This window comes from Cucurbita moschata, unplaced genomic scaffold (genome assembly GCF_002738365.1).
Source record: "Cucurbita moschata cultivar Rifu unplaced genomic scaffold, Cmos_1.0 Cmo_Scf00021, whole genome shotgun sequence".
Taxonomy (NCBI): domain Eukaryota; kingdom Viridiplantae; phylum Streptophyta; class Magnoliopsida; order Cucurbitales; family Cucurbitaceae; genus Cucurbita; species Cucurbita moschata.
Genome location: NW_019268537.1, coordinates 3,117,977 through 3,137,519, shown reverse-complemented (window position 1 = coordinate 3,137,519; position 19,543 = coordinate 3,117,977). Strand labels below are relative to the sequence as shown.

The following is a 19,543-nucleotide window of genomic DNA, read 5'->3' as shown; positions in this document are numbered from 1 at the left end:
TTTTTTTTTTTTTTTTTTTTTTTTTTTTTTCTCAGCGCCTAAGCTATGTAATATGCACAAGTAGTTAGTTGATACCTTTAGCTAGAGCTTCTGACTCAGGTTTGACCAACAGTTTTGAATCAAAATGATTTCTGGTGATGACTAGATGGAGCGATCGGCGTCGAATTTGATAGCCAAAAGCAGGAGTGATAAGGAAGTCTTATATAGTAAATATTGAAATGTGACAAATGGACTAAGATTAAGAGGTGGTACAGTAAACATTACAGCAATATTGGCCTATTTTGCAAGAAAGTAAGAGATCATTTAAGCATATCAAGTTCTGTATTCCTGAACAATGAAACTCTCTCCTTCCACCAATACTGTTTAAGTCTTGTTCGTAAGGCAATTCATGAGATTGTATTTGACTTAGCGAGCTTTTGGTGCTTGGAAAAAGTTGCATACTTGTGAGATCCCACATCGGTTGGAGTAGGGAAAGCTCAAAGAAGACAATAACCACTAGGGATGAGCTTGAGCTGCTACGAAACTTCTTTACGGGGTCACCAAGGTTACTGCTTACGAGTTTATTGCACTGTCGATGTGTATATATGGGGATTCGGGCCTTGTTTACTTAGTGTCTTAGATTTGATTAGTTTCAAATAATAGGAAAACAAGGGATTTCGTTGGGTTTTTGGATAATATCTTTGAAGACCATTGTGAACTGTTGTAGCTAGTGAGTGAAGTTGGATCGCTTACAATGAAGTTGGCCATTGTCCTCCCTTTATCAGTACTATGTTTTAGGTTTGCTTAAATTCAAGTTTGTTCAGGATAGTTAAGTTGTCAATGCTATTCAGAGCGAATACATTCTGAAGGGATTATTTGCATTATTTGTAAACTGCTGTTCATCTTCTTGCAGGATCAAGCAGCTACGGCGAAGCAAGAAGCTCCTCGCAAGAGCAAGGCAACCAAGAGGCTGGAGGTTCTTCAGGATCGAAGACGTGTGAGAATCCATCAGGCAGTTCCAAAGTAGAGACGAAAAAGAAGCCCGATTTGGGCGAGAACAGGGGGAGAGAAACGGGGACGTCGTCGATGGAAGACATGCCTTGTGTGTTCACAGTAGGGGATGGGCCTGATGGGAGAAGGGTGGAAGGGATTCTTTACAAGTATGGGAAAGGGGAGGAAGTGAGGATAATGTGTGTATGCCATGGGAAGTTCCTGTCGCCAGCAGAGTTTGTGAAGCATGCTGGTGGGAAAAATGTGGCTCACCCACTAAGACATATAGTTGTCAATCCCAATTCTGGTTCCTTTTCGTGATGGTGTGTGGCCACCAACCTTGTCGGTCAACCCCATCAAACATTTGGGGAGCTTTCAAATAGGAAACATAGAGAACTTAGTGTTTTTAAGTAAAGAGATCCTTTGTTAAATACCTTCATTATCTTCTTTACCTTGTAGAGTGAGTCATGTCTTGAAAGAGATTTTTGAATGGCTCTCAGCTGGAGATTTTATGGATCAAAACCATAACTTAAACTGCTAGGAATGAGTCTGTTTGTGTGAAGCCCTCCCTGAATGAGGGGGATTCAATATGTTACATTTATCACTCACCCTGTTTCTATATGCCTAAACAGACTAATATGAACAATCAAGAAAATATTCATAGACACTTGTCTTTTCTGCGACATTGTCCACTTAACCACGACAAAAATGGCAAGGGTAGAAAATACGGCATCGAGGACAAAAATGACAGTGAGGACGAAAATTACAACTATAGCAGTTCCATGTGCAACAAGACGAACATGAACAGCAAGTCCATTTGCAACAAGAACGTGAATAGCAATTCCATTTGTAACAAGAACATGAACAGCAGGGAAACCAAGAGTTTGCATTAGATTTTGTAGAGACTGGAGCACCTTCTATTTTATCATCCGCAAGCACAGATCCATCCTGAGCCACCTCATCGGCCAAACTGCAGATAATGAGTACTGGTTAATTTCATGCTTATACTTTCTTTTGACAATATCAACGTAGTTTCCAGATGATAATGATCTAACAAAGAGACATCGACCTCATAGAATTGGTAAGTTAAGATCTCTGTAATAAATTCATGAAGAAAAGATAAGGAGCTTGAAAGAAAATGTACTTCTTGGACGCACAACGACAATAGATACTAGCCTAAAAGGAAACCAGATGATGTCTATTAAGCAGGCAGAAGGCTAAGAGAAGGCATTATGAACTGGTATTCACGTGGAAGGTCAATTCCTTGGTAGAATAATCTAAAGCAATTTTTTTCTTCTTTTTTTTTTCCCCCCACCTTTGAGTTCAACCGGTAGGGCTAAAGAGTTTCAAACTCTTACCTTTTGGTCAAGAATTTAATGCCTTAACCAGTTGCTATAGTTAGCATGTTGAACTGGTAAGCAGGCAGAAGGCTAAGAAGAAACCACATGATGACTATCTTTGTGCTCGTTAGGTGTGAAAAAACGAGAAGAGACAGTAGTCTAAAAGCAAACCACATGATGACTATTAAGCAGGCAGAAGGCCAAGGCATTATGAACTGGTATCACTGGGAAGGCCTGTTCCTTTGTAGAATAATCGAAAGCAAGCAAATTTTTTTTTCTTCTTTGAGTTCAACGAGTAGGCATAAGAATTTGAAACTCTGACCTTTTGGTCGAGAACCTAATGTTTTAACAAGTTGCCATAGTGAAGTGACAGTAAGCATGAAGTTGGAAAACATGAATTCCAAGAATGATTTTTTAGCAAATAGATAATGAGCAAAGACTTACATGGGGAAAGCGAAGGAATTTGAGCTGCATTGACTTCTTTCAGAGTGGCGAGATCTGCTAGAGGAATTCGATGATAATGCAGGAGGCAGTACGTTTCTTCCACTTAGATCTTCTGCAACCAAACCCTCTTTATCCTCAATGTTATATTCTGTGCTATCTGCCACTTTAGGCTCCTCTTCGTATTCGACACTCTTCATTTCAGTTTCTCTTGACGTGATAACTTCAGGTGGTGAGTTAAACACAAGCAACTCGTCTGACTTCCCTAAATCACTCAACATCGACAAATTATCTCCGGAGAAACTATCATCTCCACCATGAATGCTAAACAAGGACTCATTTGAAGCAATACTCCATTCCAATGGAGTGGTTGATCTACTTCTTTGGAAAACTGCAGACGGAATTCTTGACGGATCATATGATTCATATCCTCCCACACGATCCATTGTCTGAAGAGGAGGGGATTGGGTTGGAGACATAGCATTTCCACCAGACTCATGGGTAATATCATAAACTTGAGATGCAGATGTGGGACCTTGAGAACCGCTACTCTTCTCTGATTTGGCAGAACAAATGCTGGAAACATCGCTCTCATCATCTTTAAATTGAAGCTGGTAAACATCATGATCGGGATTTCCCAAGAAAATTGTGCCTGCTTCGGGTCGGTTAACATTTTCGCCAACTTGAACGAGATCTGATAATTCCAACAAGTTTATACATGATGAAGACCCATACGCCAGCTGCTCTGTTGGGGAAAGTGAAAATCCTTCCCCAGCAGTATCTTCAGAATGTGTACTGCCTAATCCTTCCCCAGCGGTATCTTCACATCTACCCGTCGCTGCCATATATTCTATTGTTCTCGCCTTCTTCAATAGTTTCAAGCTTTCTCCCACTTCCACCAATAGATCCTGAATCCGTTTCTAAATGTGAGTTGCTTTGGCTTCTATCAGGAGCAACAGGACTTTTTATAAGAACCATGAATGCAGCTTTTGCTCCTTTAGACAATTCAATAGCTATATAATTAGAGACTATATGGCTTGCAATATGCTGTTCTGCATAAGTTTTTAAGAAAACAACAGAATAAATGGAATAGGTTCTTCCCTTCTCGGGGGAAAAAAAACTGAAAAAAGGAAGGAGAAAACACGGGGAGTCGATCAATCAATCGTTAACGACAAACGTGAGGATTAACGAAACATAGCCCTTTTCAGCAATGAACACTGTTGTTTTTTTAAAATGGACATGCATCATCAGCTAAACAAAACCGAAGTTCATAAGAAACTCACTTGGATCGGAACACGCAAGAAGCAACCCCTTGCGTTCCAATTAACTCCAAAACCTAACCACTGCCGCTAAATCTCGCCGGAAGCGACACCGACGACAAAAATCCTCGAAAGCCATGGAGATTTAACCTGTGTTAAATTAAAGATCAACGTCAAGAAGCAAGAACCATCGAACAAAAATATCTAGGCAAAAGAAAAGAACACAGAGAAAGATTAGTTTCGTTAATACCCGGAAATCCGTTCCCGGCAGGCACAACAATGCAGGAACCGACTTCCAAGATTCGTTGTCTTTCATTGGAAGGAGAAAACAAGAAAAAAAACAAACAGCAAAAACAAATCGGAGAAAAAGAAAAAGGGCGAAACCAAAAATTAGGGTTTCAGAGAGGGCGAAGAAAGAATATAAAAGATGGAAGGCGCTCCGACAGTCTCGCGGCTTTCAGTTTCCATTAGTAACGAACAATGGCTCCGTTTCGCGCCAACCTTAACTGCTCCCTTCGGCTGGCCCACTAATGCTGATGTGTACGATTAGTACGGCCCTTTCCCCACTCTAGCTGGAATGCCACGTCATTTACCTTGGTCAAAGTCTACCCTCTACTGTTTTTTTTTCCTAGTTCAAAATTTGTTGGTGCAGTGGAGAATAGTCATTCGATTAAGTAATTTAAATGTCTTTTTCAAGTCGAATTCATCTTGTCTCATCGCTCATCTATAGGTCTAACTAATGTGAATGATCTAAACTTAAACGGAATTACTAATATCACTGTAAATACTCAACTGAGAACTTAGAAGTTCAAATCTTTTATTAAATCACATCCGAACGATTGATAGCTACATTCAAGATATCATCCACCAATGAAGTCGAGTGTTTCGACTTTCAGAAGCTACAACTTTCGGCGCAGATGTTCCTCAAATTACAGTCATTAACAATGGAATTCATTCTTCCAACATTACTTATTCCTCTACAACAGTACAAGAAGCTTCAACATTATGTGATTCATTTCTAATTGGCATGAAGGGCTGAGCTTTTACAAGCTTTCCCTAATGATTTTCCAATGTCTATGTCCTGATGAAGCCATGAGGACCGCAACAGCCACTGTGAACATAAGCAACATGCTGACATGCGAGAAGCTGACCTCCATAGAATGGAATGACAACACAGAGCAGCCACCAGAAGCTATCATTTCCTTTAAAAGGTTGCAGTCCTAGCCTGATTTCGATGTCGATGTCGATGTCCTGATGAAGCCATTAGGGCCCCAACAGCTACTGTAAACATAACCAAGGTGCTGACAAGTAACATGTATGTTTTCCTCGACGATCTATGGTATTCTCCAAACAGAACAATTCCCCAAAACGTGCTCACAAGTGGAAGCGCCTGGAACAACCGTCCAATCCGAGATTGAAACAAGGAGCTATCAGTATGGAGTTAATATGGAATTGGAGTGCAGTCAAAAGAGGTGAAAAAAATTGACCTGCACAGAAGCTGATGCTGCATATCCAGCTGCTTGACCGCCCATAAACTCCAGACCATTGCCAAACCCACACAAGACTCCAGCCAACAAGGCCCATCCTCTACCATTCCAGTCATTTAGATATTCCTTGAAAGTTGTCTTGGGCAAATTAAGCATAGGGCGGTAAAAGAAGACGACATTTAGAATGACGCCAATGAAAAAACACGAGGCAGAGAGGTAGAAAAATGCGGTGTAGACGGTCAAATGCGGGACGCCTTCCTTTAGAGTGTGCCATTGATCATTTGTGGCCAAATTGAATAATGGGGAGAAGAGAGAAATGGAAATACCAGAAAAGAAAGTTAAGCACAGCCCAATCAGTGTGCTCTTACCAAACACCTGCAAGTATGCAGCCACTAGGTACATGTAAGAATAAAAGAGAAAGCGAAGCAATATTTGAGGAATGCTACAATATCAGTATTACAGACCTTGATGGATCTTCTATTTTCGAGTTGAACAAGAAAGTCGGCTGTCCCAGCCTTCGCCTTTCGTGAAGAATATGCAGCACTTTCTAGGTTCGTTCGTTCAACTATACACAACCAAAAGAATTCAGCAGTTATATCACTTGCAAAGAATGAACAGAAAGTAAGTTGTACACTTCATAGCTCAAGAAGATTTACCCATATTCAAAATTAGAGAGGTTTTCGTTTCCCTGTCGAAACAGAATTGGAAGTTAATATCGGAACACTACTGAAGCGAAATTCAAAAACACAGCTTCGAAAACGACCAAATGCATATAAAACAATCACAAATTTGGATTCAAGGGCCCATAACATGAACTAAACAAGAAAATGTCCTGCGGATTAGCACATTCATACAAAAAGAAAACATACATGGACTGTTCAGAATCAGCAGATGAACTTTTCAACTTTACTTTGTTATCGACCATGTTGGATGAGTGAACAACAGAGCCAAGAAATGCAGCAACCAAGAAACAAGCAACCCCAGGGAAAAGAATCTCGGCTTTGTTAATCTTGTTATCAAGAAAGTAATTCACAGTCGTTCCTTTTACCCAAAAACAAAAACAAAACCAGAAGGGTGAATCTCATAAAACTTCATACACATATTGAGTAACAAAACAACAACAGATTGGTTAATTTAGTAAGGGGCAGAATGCAGCTGAGATAGAGATAGAGACCTATAACTACCACTATGCTACAAGAAATCACTTTTGTCACAGATAAACCAACAAACGCCCAAGCATACTGAGCTAAGAGATTTCCGATACTCAGTGCCACGCCACCAGCCATAGCAAACATAACAGAAGGCAAATTATCCTGAATACAGTCGTTTAGAAGGTTAGATACCTTTTACAACATGATTTAACATGAATGCATTACTCATTACCACAAAATCTGCAAGCAAATTGGGGATTGCAATATAGAAAGACTGAGAGGAACATCTTAATTCTCTTCAGAAAAAGTTGCATGTTTCAAGAATTCATAAGATAACATGAAGCTCAACCTAAATGAAGGACGTATGATTAACAAGGAATGCAACCAAGTTTAGTTTACACAAGACAGTGATAATCATGGCTACAAATGATACTTTGCCCACAATTTCTTTACAACTTTACTTGTAAAAACGCTTCATATTTGTTTTATGAACGCTGGATATATCAAGTTAACTGGGATCAAATCTTTTCTTTCTTCGGTGCACATCATTTCTACCACAGGTAGTTCTAGAGATTATGGGTAACTATAACGGCCTACACCCAACGCTAGGAGATATTGTCCGTTTTGGCCCGTTACGTATTGCCGTCAATCTCACTATTTTAAAACGCGTCTACTAGAGAGAGGTTTCCACACCCTTATAAGAAATGTTTCGTTCTCTTCTCCAACTGATGTGGGATCTCACAATCCACCCCCTTGGGGGCCAGCGTCCTCGCTGGCACACCGTTTGGTGTTTGGCTCTGATATCATTTGTAACAACCCAAGCCCACCGCTAGTAGATATTGTCTGTTTAGGCCTGCTACGTATCGCCGTCAACCTCACAGTTTTAAAACGTGTCTACTAGAGAGAGGTTTCCACACCTTTACAAGGAATGTTTTATTTCCCTCTCCAATCAATATAGGATCTCACACTAACATCTCAAATCAGAAGATCCTGAGGCAAGAGAATAGCCGACAGATCTTGGAAGTGTCTTATCAGTCTATATGGAACCAAACCAATGAAGCTGAATGAAAATTCGAGAGTAAATAAATGAAAGCAACCTGAGACAGCTGTTGGATAAAATTCGGACTGTCTTGTGAGCTCTTTCCAATCTCACCAAGAGTCAAAGCAATGATTACAGCAGCTAAAAAATTTGTTATGGAGTAATCAAGGTAAGTATGCTGAGGAAGACGCCCCCGCCGTTCAACAAGTGTCAAGAGTGCAGGGAAGGTCCCCAGAAAGAAGAGCGACAACATCATACATGCTATAGCACCTGCTTTACTCTCCACCATATACATCTTTCAACTTACAAGAATCCAAGCCCACTCTGGTAATATGGTGAGCGATTATCAAATACCAAAGAAATTCTGCACAGAATGATGATTGATCAATACCCATTTCCATCAATGAGAAAACATGCGAGATCAAGTCAAACAGTGACACAACGAGAATTATACCAAATCGTAGCAAAAAAAAACCTAAGAACAATGAAATTTGAAGTAAATTGAATCCGGGTTTCAATTTCAACAACTGTATAAACAATATAACATAATCCCCAGATAAGATAACGCATAGGAACCTTTAAATCGCTGGAGTCTGAATCCAGGTTAAATTCGCAAAAGGATTCCAAACTCGGGGATACAAGATGGAAGAAAGAGAAAACAACATTTCGAAAAGATCCAACTCAGTTCCAAGCTCAAGCTTCCAAACAGAGAAACTCTTACCCCACAGTCGGAAATGAGTGATGTTCTTAACGAAACAGTTCCAACAAAATCGGAAAAAACTAGAGGCTTCACAGTGTGGGAAGCCAGTAAATCCGAAAGATGAACACGATTTGAACATCTCAAACTCCAAAAAAACTCAATTGAAGTGTGCGAATCAGTAATTTAATTACAAGGCTTGGCCATATAGACCTAATAATAAACTAATCTTAAAAAATATGATTTAACCCAATTTAATTCAGCCTAAATCTTTCCTAATCTTTTTAATTCTATTTTCTATCTCCAAATTTTTAAAATATTTATTTTGATCCCTAAAATTCAAAACGTTAATATCAAAATAAATATGAGAATTAACGGTTCTTTTTTTTTTTTAATATCAAAAATTAAAATAGAATATTTTAAAGTTTAAAAACAAGAAGCAACTTTACACTTTTCAATTAACCAAATCTAATTAACAAATTAATTTAGTTCTAAAAAATTTGAAGTATTTAGTTATTTCATTTACATTATTAATAAAATAGTTATTAACTATTGTTTAATTAATTAAATAAAATAAAATAATATTTTATAATCTACCTATTTTAACCAAATATTTAATTTCATTTTTTTAAAATCTTTATTTATATTTGTTAAAAACGACGTTTTTATTTAGATTTCTGTCTATTAAATTTACAGAATTAGAGTTATTTAGTTTTGATTTGATTCATTGGTTTACTCACAAACCAGATTTTCTCTAGATATTTAGATAGATATTTTAATATTTCTTTATGGAGTTTTCTTCCTTTACATGTCAACCATTCCATCATTCACTCTTTCACCTACAAATTGGTATCAGAGTCGTTTTCTTCTGTGAGATCAGTATGGAAGGAGAATCCAATTTTTCAGTGGTTGCACCACCAGACTTCGATGGAGGCCATTATTAAATTTGGGCAGTTCGTATGGAGACTAATCTGGAGGATTTGGATCTTTGGGAAGCAGTGGAAGAGGATTACGAGGTCCCTCCACTTCCAGGAAATTCTAATGTAGCACAAATCAAAGCAGAAGAAAAAAAAAGACAGAAAAAATCAAAGGCAAAGCTTGTCTATTTGCACCTATATCTCAAATGATCTTCTCAGCATTGCCAACAAGGTGAGATTGCTTGGTTCTGTGTTAAATGATTCCAAGATCGTTGAAAAGTTACTGATCACTGTTATAAAGAAGTTTGAAGCCACCATTACTATTTGGAGAACACCAAAGACAAGTACAAGAGCAAAGGAGGTCTATGAGGTAAGAAGGGGTGATTGAAGGTGGCTTAAGAATCAAGACACCAGTAGGTATAAAAACAAACCTCTTAAGCATAAGACAACACAGGTATAAAAACAAACCTCTTAAGTATCAAGACAACACAAGTATAAAAACAAACTTCTTAAGCATCAAGACAACAGCAGGTATAAAAACAAGAAAATTTTCAAAAACAAATCAACGAATGGAGATTCATCTACCAATTATCAGAAGACGAAAAGAGGAGGTTTCAAAAAATCCTATCCACCTTATCGTCATTGTGAGAAGAAAGGTCATCCACCATACAAGTGTTGGAGAAGACCTGACGCCAAATGCTCTAAATGCAAACCCTAAACTTGGACATGAAGTTGTGATCAAGTACAGGTGAAAGAAGTAGATGCACAGGTAGTCGATCAAGAAAAAGAAGATCAATTGTTTGTGGTCACTTGTTCCTCAGGCAAAGAATCAAGCTAGAGCTGGTTGATTGACAGTGGGTGCACAAATCATATGACATATGACAAGGAGTTTTTTGAGGAATTAAGAGACGCTGAAGTCAAGAGAGTGAGGATTGGCAATGGTGAACACTTGGCAGTCAAAGGAAAAGGCACGGTAGCTATAACAAGTTATGAAGGTACAAAATTTATTCCAAATGTTTTATTTGTACCTAAAATTGATCAAAATCTGCTGGTCAGTTACTTGATAAAAGCTATAAAGTGTTGTTTGAGAATGAGAAATGATTGATAAAAAATGCTAGTGGCAAAGCCTTGTTCAATGTCAAAATGAAAGGAAAAAACTTTGCTCTAAATCCGATGGAGAAAGAGCAGATGACCTTTATATCCAGAGCTAGTGCTACTGAGATTTGGCACAAAAGACTTGGACACTTTCATCATCGAGGTTTGCTTCAGATGCAGTCAAAGAAGCTGGTAGAAGGACTCACTGACATTGATGATGACATGCCTCCTTCCCGTGCTTATAATTTTGGGAAGCAACATAGGCAACCCTTTCCTAAACAGGCATAGAGAGCCTAAAAAAAACTGCAGCTTTGTGGTCCTCAGCGAACACCATCATTAAATAGTAATCTTTATTACATTATTTTTATTGATGATCTAACAAGAATGTGTTGGACCATCTTGCTGAAGCAAAAGTCAGAAGTTGCGGATGTATTTTGGAAATTCAAAGCCAGAGTTGAGAATGAAAGTGCATGCTTGATTCAGACGGTAAGATCAGATAATGGCAAGGAATACACTTCAGAAACTTTTAAAAGATTTTGTGAAGAGGTTGGAATTGAACATCAATTGACAGAATCATACACTCTTCAACAGAATGGCGTCAGTGAAAGGAGGAATAGATTCATAATGGAGATGACGAGATGCATGCTTCATGAGAAGAATCTTCCAAAACGTTTTTGGGGAGAAGCAGCAAACACTGCTGTGTACTTGCAAAATCGAATTTCAACAAAAGCTGTGAAGGACCTGACACCATTTGAAGCTTGGTATGGTTACAAACCTTCTTTAAAGTTTCTTAGAGTATTTGGGTGTCTTTGTTTTACTTACATTACAGAGGTCAAGCGTGATAAGCTTGACAAAAAGGCCGAAGCTGACATCTTTGTTGGGTATAACACTATATCCAAAGCTTACAGAGTTTTTCAACCACACATTAGTCGTGTTATTGTGAGCCGAGATGTTCATTTTGCTGAAAATAAGCCATGGAATTGGGAAGAACTGACGAAGGTGAATCAGATTTCTCATGCACCAAACAATTTAATCTTTGGTAACATGTTAGAAGAGTCTGAAGATGAACAACAAGATGCTTTGGTTGATGATGCACTTGTGAGAGGTACAAGGTTACTGTCTGATATTTATCAAAGATGTAATGTAGCTGTTTGTGAGCTGCAGGGTTACATGATGCAAACAAATCGTCAACATTGAATTGCTGCACCTGTCAGAGAAAGAGCTTTCGATGATCGAGAAAGACAAAACATGGGAGTTGGTTAATCGACCTCTAAATAGAAAGATAATTGGAGTAAAATGGGTGTTTAGGAAAAAGTTTGAAGTTAACAACCTCTAGAGTGTTAAACCTCTAAATAAGAAGAGTGTTAAAGATCACGTATTTGTTTAGATTGATGTCAGTTAGTATCGGATTAAATCTCCTTATAAGAGTTGGTTTAGTTTTGATTTGTTTACTGGTTTGAAACCAAATTTTCTAAGATAGATATTTTAATATCTTTATATATATATATATATAGAGTCTTTTTGCTCTTGATAGTACAATCTTTTTATCAACCATAATCACTCACATAACATTGGGGAACATTATTTCTTCTCCGTTATTTCATACTATTGTACAGAAACTGCACACATAAAGTTCAGTACATTAGAAGGAACAATTTACACAATCTTGGCTGCTGCTGCGATGCGCTTATGACTGATTCTTCTAAGGTTTTCGATGTCCTGATGAAGCCATTAGGATCCCAACAGCTGCAGTAAACATAAACAACATGCTGACAAGCAACACGTATGTTCTCCTCGACGATCGACGGTATTCTCCAAACAGAACAACTCCCCAAAACGTGCTCACGAGTGGAAATGCCTGAAACAATCATTTGAGATTGAAGCAAGAAAATATGGTATGTGTTCAAGTATTGAAGTATTGATATAATTAAATTTACTGTAAGACCAGCTGGAGCGGTCAATATTGAGTCGTCATGATATTACAATCATAGAGAGGTGAAGAAACTGACCTGCACAGAATCAGCTGCTGCATATCCAGCAGCTTGGCCGCCCATGAACTCCAGACCATTGCCAAACCCACACAGAAATCCAGCCAAGAAGGCCCATCCTCTACCATTCCAGTCATTCAGATATGCTTTGAACGTTGTTTTGGGTAAGTTAAGTAGAGGGCGGTAAAGGAAGATGATGTTGAGAACGATGGCTATGACAAAACAAGAGGCCGAGAAGTAGAAAAATGCGGTATAGACAGCCAAGTGTGGCACACCTTTCTTTAGAGTGTGCCATTGATCGTTTGTGGCCAAATTGAATGCAGGTGAGAACAGAGAAAGGGAAACACCAGCAAAGAAAGTTAAGCACAGTCCAATTACTGTGCCCTTACCGAACACCTGCAGCATCATGCAACATCAGAATACGATACATAAGGAATTCAACCACACAAAAACTGCTCGTTACTGCAGTGGCATTACAGACCTTGATGGATCGTCTGTTTTCAAGCTGAACAAGAAAATCTGCAGTCCCAGCCTCGGCCTTTCGCAACGAACCATCAGCGTTCTCCGGGTCTGTTGATTCAACTATGCAAGTCCAATTAAAAGCAAAAAGTTAGCCTCACTTAACTTGCAAAGAATGAACACAAAGAGAGTAGTAAACTATGGCTCTGGAAGTTTTACCCCTACTTGGAAATCCAGCGACATCTATTGGCCTGTAACAAGGGATTTGAAATTAAACATTATCATAAGGATATGTTCAAATGCTTCCACTGCAACAACACGACTATAGTAGAATTTAAAAACATAACTTCCAAAACCAGAGGTATATAACCGTGAGATCTCACATCGGTTGGATAGAGGAACGAGTGCGTGTGAGGATGCGGGCCCCGAAAGGAAAAATCCAAAGAGGTCAATGTATGCTAGCGGTGGGTTTGGGCTGTTAAGATGGTATCATAACTAGACATTGGACGATGTGCCAGCGAGGACATTGAATGTCAAAAAGGGCCAAACACTGGATGATGTGTTAGCGAGGACGCTGGGCTCCAAAAGGAAAAGTCTACCGAGGACAATATCTGCTAGTGGTGGGCTTGGGCTGTTAAGAATAACTAATCAAAGGTTTGGATTTGAGTGGCAGGCAACTATGGGGATATGAATAAGATCATAACGTTGACTAATATATGAAATATATCGAAAATAAACACATTGGTAGACATAGAAAACATACTTCAACTCTTTATCGGAATTGGCCGACAAACTGTTCAGCTTTGCTTTGTTATCAGCCGTGTTGGACGAGTGAACAGCAGAACCAAGACATACCGCAATCACAAAGCAAGCAACGCCAGGGAAAAGGATCTCAGCTTTGTTAATCTTGTTATCAAGAAAGTAGTTCAATGTTGAGCCTTTAACAAAAAAAGAAAAGAAAAAGAATCAAGCAATACATAGAGGAGGGTTCCCATGAGACTTCAGGCACATATATTTGAGTAATATCCCAACTTAAAAGACATATGGAGATAAATAGAGTGGGAACAAAGATGGTGGAGACCTATAACTACTATTATGCTACAAATGAGCACTTCTGTAACAGATAAACCAACAAATGCCCAAGCATATTGAGATGAAAGATTTCCGAGGCTCAATGCTACACCGCCCGCCATCGCAAACATGACAGAAGGCCAATTATCCTGCATACAAGAAGAATCAGCACCAATTACAACATGAATAAAATTACTCATTGCCTCCAAACTTTCATCATTCTTGCACAAATATAACTGCAGATGCCCTTCATACTCGTTTTATGAACATCAAGCAGGTTAAGTTAAATGAAATCAAATATTTTCTTCCTTTGGCATGCACCATCGTTATCACAGGAAGGTCTTAAGACTATAGAGTCGCATATAAAATCAACTTCCTTTGGTAAAAAAGTAGGATAGATCAAATGAAAGTTTCTTGTTGATCATCTTTATATATCCAGAACTAGAAAGTATAAGAGAGATCAGAAAATAAACTAAGAAAAGCTTTATATTACACAAATTTGTGAGATCTCACGTCGATTGGAGAGAAGAACGAGAGCCAGCATCCAGATCTCACATCGATTGGAGAGAGGAACGAGTGTCAGCGAGGACGCTGGCCCTCGAAAGGGAGTGGATTGTGAGATCACGCATCGATTGGAGAGGGGAACGAAACATTCTTTACAAGGGTGTGGAAACCTCTCACTAGCAGACACGTTTTAAAACCTTGAGGGGAAGACTGAAAGTGAAAGCCCAAAGAGGACAATATCAAACAGCGGTGGACTTGGGCTGTTACAAATTGTATCATAGTCACACACTAGACGAGGTGTCAGCGAGAACGCTAGGCCCCAAAGGAGGGTGGATTGTGAGATCCCACATCAATTGGAGAGAAGAACGAGTGCCAGCGAGGACGCTGGACTCCGAAGTGGAGTGGATTGTGAGATCCTACATCAGTTGGAGAGAGGAACGAAATATTGTTTATAAGGTGTGGAAACCTCGTGCTTGGGCTGTTAGGACATTAATCACAAGCAATTAAATATGGAACCAAGAGTAAATAAACGATCAAAGCAACCTGAGAAAGCTGCTGGGTAAAATTTGGAGAAGCATCTGAGCTCTTTCCAACCTCACCAAGTGTGAAAGCGATGATTACAGCAGCTAAAAAGTTAGTTATGGAGTAATCAAGGTAAGTATGTTGAGGAAGTCGCCCCCGTCGTTCGAGGAGAGTCAAAAGTGCAGGGAAGGTCCCCAAGAAGCAGAGCGACAGTACCATACATGCTATGGCACCTTCTTTACTCTCTACCATATACATTCTTTAACCTCCAACAATCGAATCCCCTCTGGTTATATATATATAGTCAATCAACAGCGAAATCCTGCAGAGATCCGTGGTTTTAATCAGTCCCAACGTTTTTCTTCATTGAGAAAACACTTAAATCTAAGATCAAGCACAATAATCAACAAACCAGTGACGATAACGAGAAATCTCCAAATGGTAGAGAAAACGTAAGTCCCAAAACAGATGATAATAGATCGTTGGAGTGTGAACACTAAATTACATTTACGTGTGGGTTCCTAACTCGGACATACGAGAAGGAAGCAAGAGAAACAGATTTTTCAAACGAAACCCAAACGATTTACAAGTTTAAGGTCACGAAGAGGTAAAATCTATCCCCAAATTCAAGAACGGATAACGTTTTAGTAGGATCGAAGGAACAAATCTGAGAAAAATAACGACAAAAATCGGAAACGAGCAAGTTCAGAAGACGAATTCAAATAGATTTAGAAACATAAACCTTGAAGTCGAACCTCAGTAGATTTGAGAACGCTACTAGCAAGAACAGAATCAGTTGCTCATTTCCAAAAGTTCGGGAGTCGAGGACAGATTCATGGAGTCACAGTTTCCGATCTTGCAGAAATGGGAGCAAGAAAATGCTGGCACAGTCCCCCATACGCAATTATTATAGAATATCGAGTGATGAGTATCTGGTAATGACAAGACACCACTGAAAGTCGCTTTCGGTCTACTTTTCATACACTAAGTCAAAATTTCCATGCAGTTTAAATTTCTTTAAGTAGCCACTTATTAAAGTTATATTCTCCGCATAATTATGATTATACAGTTATTAAACTTATTTTTTAGAATAATTTTATTCTTTTTTCCTACTAATTTAATACACCAATTACCTATATATATATATATATTAGGAGGGAACCATTTATTAAAAAAAAAAAAAAAAAAAGCTTCACCACAAACGGAGAAACAGAACTTGGTCCTGAGTGTCTACCATTTATCCCTACAATGATTCGGCATGCTATTGCTATTCATAATGGAATGGAAGGGACCATTTGCCTATTTATATAATCGATCACATGGTAAGTCATAAATTGGGAGAATTTGCACCCACTCGAAATTTTCGGCGGCATGTGAAAAATGATAATAAATCTCGTCGTTAATAATTAATATTGAATATTTATCGACCGTTAGCATATATTGTCCACTTTTGTTTGTTACGTATCGTCGTGAGCCTCATGGTTTAATAACACGTCTACTGAGGAGAGGTTTCCACACTCTTACACACGTCTGATGTTTTTAGTACTAGCATATCAAACTTAGTCCAAGCTCCCTGCTAGTCGATATTGTTTACTTTGACCCGTTACACGCCGTCGTTAGCCTCATGGTTTTAAAATATGTTTAGTAATGAGAGATTAACTTGTATAATGTCTGACTCTAATACTATTAGTAACAGCTCAAATACACCGCTAATAAATGTTATTCACTTTGCCCAGTTATGTATAACCGACAATCTCATAATTTTAAAACACGTTCTATTAGGGAAAAGTTTCCACATATTTATAAGAAATGTTTCGTTCTCATCACCAACCAGTGTAAAATCTCACAATAACAGTGTTAACATTCACAATAAGAGAAGATAAAGATAAATCTAAATCAATTAATCTTTTGGCAAGTAGGTACGACAAATGCCATCAAACTTTTTTGATGTCGTACTTGCAAATTCAAAACGTTGCTATATACCCCAACCGTGGCAATAACCCAATTGTAAGAGCAAAGCTCCTTCTCCTGGCATAGATACACCCGTACTAAGCCCCCAACCTGTAGTCGCAGTAACCCACAATTGCACGAGCAACGCTCCTTTACTTGGCGAGACAAAGTTCATCCCAGATTTGAACAAAGACCTTTTTCGAAACTAAATCACCACAAAAAATTTAAAATATTAGAATTAATAAAAGATGCTAATTTTTAAAACATTAGAATTATTAAAAGGACTATATAATATTTAAAATTATTATAGTGATAAATTTTAAAATAATTAGAATTATTAAAAGGACTATATAAAATTTAAAATTATTAAATGCAAGCATTATTCCAACTAATTTAAGAGGGGGGGAAAGGAATGGAGAATGTTACACCAACACAAATTAGAAAATAAATCTCTTAAAATTTACAACACCATCATTAACACCCAAAGATTCTTAAATCGAACTTCCCCTCTNAAAAAAAAAAAAAAAAAAAAAAAAAAAAAAAAAAAAAAAAAAAAAAAAAAAAAAAAAAAAAAAAAACTCTCTTCTCTAGATTCTTCCTTCCACAGCCAATGGTCAAAAGTAACTCCCACCCTTCCCCAAATAGTACGTGGCAAAATCTCAACCATTCATCGAGATCCACCACCCGATCCGCCATTTTCATCATCCCCAGAGAAACACTACGGCTAACCACAGAGTTGAGCCCACAGCCAAAAACAAGTTCCTATTATCACTGAAACCCACGCTGCCGCTACCGTCGTTGAAACCGCCGCTACCACTCGGGCTGATTCCGTTGTTGAACACCGACGGCGTCATTCCTGGACTCGTTGACGACGGCGTCCCTGGTGGAGTCATCGTCGGCATCCCCGGTGGAGTCATCGTCGGCGTAGTTCCACTGGGGCTCGTCGGTGTTGTTCCCGCATTGCTTAAATACAACAAAAACCGGCAATAAAATAAACGACATGTCGATACAGATGGAAAGAAATCGGAAGATCTGGAGAACAAGACGACAAGGATAGTAGAGAAAAAAAAAAAATCATCATCATGGACAGCTCACGGCACCAAACAGAGTGGTTCAGGTCAGTTCATATGATGCTCTCACTAGATCTAATCATAACTCCATTACCCAAAAAATATTTAAAAATTAAGAAAATCAAATGATATCTCCAAAAGCATTGAAACGCAAACCCAGCACCGACAAGTCTCTGGTATTAGTAAAAAATGGCGACATTGAAGAACAGAGAAATCGATGGCTTCAATTAAGAAAAAATTGCCAAATATAATTGAATCTGAAAGCAACAAGGACAAATTTGGTATCAGGCTTGGAAATGGTACCTGGGGCTAGAAGGATAGACGCAACCAGAGGGCACGGCTGTAGAAAATTCACAAGGAAGAAGATGAAATCAGTGGACAATAACGGGTGTAAAACAGGACAAGAGGGTAATTTCGAGGGTCCGGCTTACTGGCGGTGAGGGTAACGCTGGGCGTGGCGGCGCCGCCGAAGTCGCAGCTTCCTTGGACTTGTCCCTTCCGCTGGAAATAGCTGTTGACGGCGTAGTTGCAGTGATCTTTGACGGTGTTGGGCTGAAAACAAGCGCCATTGGTGAGGATTGGAGAACAGTCAGCTCCAGCTCCACAGGCGTAGTCTATTGCCTTTTGAAGGACTTGCTGGCTTACCCCATCTCTACACAAGCAATAGTTGGCATCTGAAACGCAATCGAAAACCAAAATCAATGAAAACCCATAAGGGAAATCTCAAGAAAAAAAAACCCATGTGGAAACTTACAAGATCGACCAGTTATGGCAAGGAAGAACACTAAGAACGCGAAAACAGCCATGATTGAAGCAATACAGAACGCAGGGCTTTAAAGAACTTGAAGAACCCTAAAAACAGAACTCAGATTTCAATGGCGGCAAGAAAGAGCTATGGAAGAAGAGAGCGGTAAGGAAAGGGTTTCTTGATTTTTATTTTTAATTTTTTGGTAGAAATTAAAGAAAATTAGAAGGGAAGGGTCATTATTATATACGAGCACGAACACGCTCAGTTTTAGTTTAATTTTTTAATTTTTTTATTTTTAACGCATTTTGAAGTAAATTAAATATGATTTAGATGAAGTATCTATGGTGTGGGAAAATGCGCAATGGGCGCAGAGCAGGGAAGCTTTGTGTCATGCATTTGACCGTTTGTGTAAAATTCGCTCAAACGGTCTTAAACCCACGTGGGTTATCATAACCTAACCCCACATTTACTCAACCCAACCAAATGGTTAAAGCTGCGCTGGTAGGCTGGTTTGGTGGTGCCTTTGGTCCTACGCTCACCAGTCGGTGTGTCACCGCCCCTCCTTTTTTTTGTTTTCTTTCGAGGAAAACCTCCCTCGACCTTCATGCATCTGTCTTTTGTTCTTTTCTATTTTATGCACAAATTCCAGTTTTACTGCCATATTTAATTCGAAAGTAAAGCCATATTTTCGGCTAAGTTATTTAGGTTCCATCACCATAGTTTCACATCTGCTAATTTAAAAATGATCATGAGTCTCGAGAAAAAAAACATGAGAGTTTATGCTCAAAGTGGACAATATTTCGGAGAAGCCCAAAACAAAACCATGAGAGTTTATG

General features: G+C 38.8%; 5 protein-coding genes across 12 annotated transcripts in view; 1 reads left to right on the top strand and 4 right to left on the bottom strand.

Annotated features, from left to right (window-relative positions):
- Positions 1-1,503, top strand: part of LOC111458372 (ninja-family protein AFP3-like) — a 3,139-nt gene extending 1,636 nt beyond the window's left edge. Inside the window, exon 2 of the mRNA XM_023100994.1 lies at positions 893-1,503. Coding sequence (XP_022956762.1) covers positions 893-1,290 — 398 coding nt within the window. The 3' untranslated portion in view covers positions 1,291-1,503. The remainder of the gene's footprint in view (positions 1-892) is intronic.
- Positions 1,504-1,610: 107 nt separating this feature from the next.
- On the bottom strand, positions 1,611-4,464 carry LOC111458373. Of its 4 annotated transcripts, none has more exons than XM_023100997.1 (4): positions 4,260-4,464; positions 4,034-4,159; positions 2,754-3,802; positions 1,611-1,939 (listed from the first exon to the last, which is right to left on the bottom strand). In XM_023100997.1, exons 3-4 carry the CDS (start codon positions 3,593-3,595, stop codon positions 1,663-1,665), a joined length of 1,119 nt encoding a protein of 372 aa, XP_022956765.1. In that variant the 5' UTR covers positions 3,596-3,802; positions 4,034-4,159; positions 4,260-4,464; the 3' UTR covers positions 1,611-1,662. The 4 variants fall into 4 exon arrangements, with proteins under 4 accessions (XP_022956765.1, XP_022956763.1, XP_022956767.1 ...); XM_023100995.1 differs by having other exon boundaries at positions 2,754-3,745; XM_023100999.1 differs by having other exon boundaries at positions 2,754-3,658.
- A 340-nt stretch (positions 4,465-4,804) lies between these two features.
- Positions 4,805-8,578, bottom strand: LOC111458370 (ureide permease 1-like). Of its 3 annotated transcripts, XM_023100991.1 has the most exons (9): positions 8,408-8,578; positions 7,745-8,050; positions 6,671-6,809; positions 6,366-6,537; positions 6,153-6,184; positions 5,961-6,061; positions 5,823-5,871; positions 5,497-5,687; positions 4,805-5,399 (listed from the first exon to the last, which is right to left on the bottom strand). In XM_023100991.1, the coding sequence occupies exons 2-9, from the start codon at positions 7,979-7,981 to the stop codon at positions 5,214-5,216; spliced, it is 1,107 nt and encodes a 368-aa protein (XP_022956759.1). In that variant the 5' UTR covers positions 7,982-8,050; positions 8,408-8,578; the 3' UTR covers positions 4,805-5,213. The 3 variants fall into 3 exon arrangements, with proteins under 3 accessions (XP_022956759.1, XP_022956756.1, XP_022956758.1); XM_023100988.1 differs by having other exon boundaries at positions 5,497-5,871; XM_023100990.1 differs by lacking the exon at positions 8,408-8,578 and adding an exon at positions 8,263-8,401 and having other exon boundaries at positions 5,497-5,871.
- Positions 8,579-11,878: 3,300 nt separating this feature from the next.
- LOC111458371 (ureide permease 1-like) lies at positions 11,879-15,836 on the bottom strand. Of its 3 annotated transcripts, XR_002713109.1 has the most exons (9): positions 15,695-15,833; positions 14,961-15,261; positions 13,924-14,062; positions 13,606-13,780; positions 13,062-13,093; positions 12,865-12,965; positions 12,405-12,779; positions 12,037-12,253; positions 11,879-12,002 (listed from the first exon to the last, which is right to left on the bottom strand). XR_002713109.1 is itself a non-coding variant. In XM_023100993.1 (8 exons), exons 2-8 carry the CDS (start codon positions 15,195-15,197, stop codon positions 12,098-12,100), a joined length of 1,215 nt encoding a protein of 404 aa, XP_022956761.1. In that variant the 5' UTR covers positions 15,198-15,261; positions 15,682-15,836; the 3' UTR covers positions 11,966-12,097. The 3 variants fall into 3 exon arrangements, 2 of the variants coding, with proteins under 2 accessions (XP_022956761.1, XP_022956760.1); XM_023100993.1 differs by having other exon boundaries at positions 11,966-12,253; positions 15,682-15,836; XM_023100992.1 differs by having other exon boundaries at positions 11,966-12,253.
- A 1,586-nt stretch (positions 15,837-17,422) lies between these two features.
- Positions 17,423-18,953, bottom strand: LOC111458119 (PLASMODESMATA CALLOSE-BINDING PROTEIN 3-like). Its single transcript, XM_023100588.1, has 4 exons — positions 18,714-18,953; positions 18,391-18,633; positions 18,263-18,299; positions 17,423-17,852 (listed from the first exon to the last, which is right to left on the bottom strand). The coding sequence occupies exons 1-4, from the start codon at positions 18,763-18,765 to the stop codon at positions 17,591-17,593; spliced, it is 594 nt and encodes a 197-aa protein (XP_022956356.1). The 5' UTR covers positions 18,766-18,953; the 3' UTR covers positions 17,423-17,590.
- Positions 18,954-19,543: the final 590 nt, after the last annotated feature.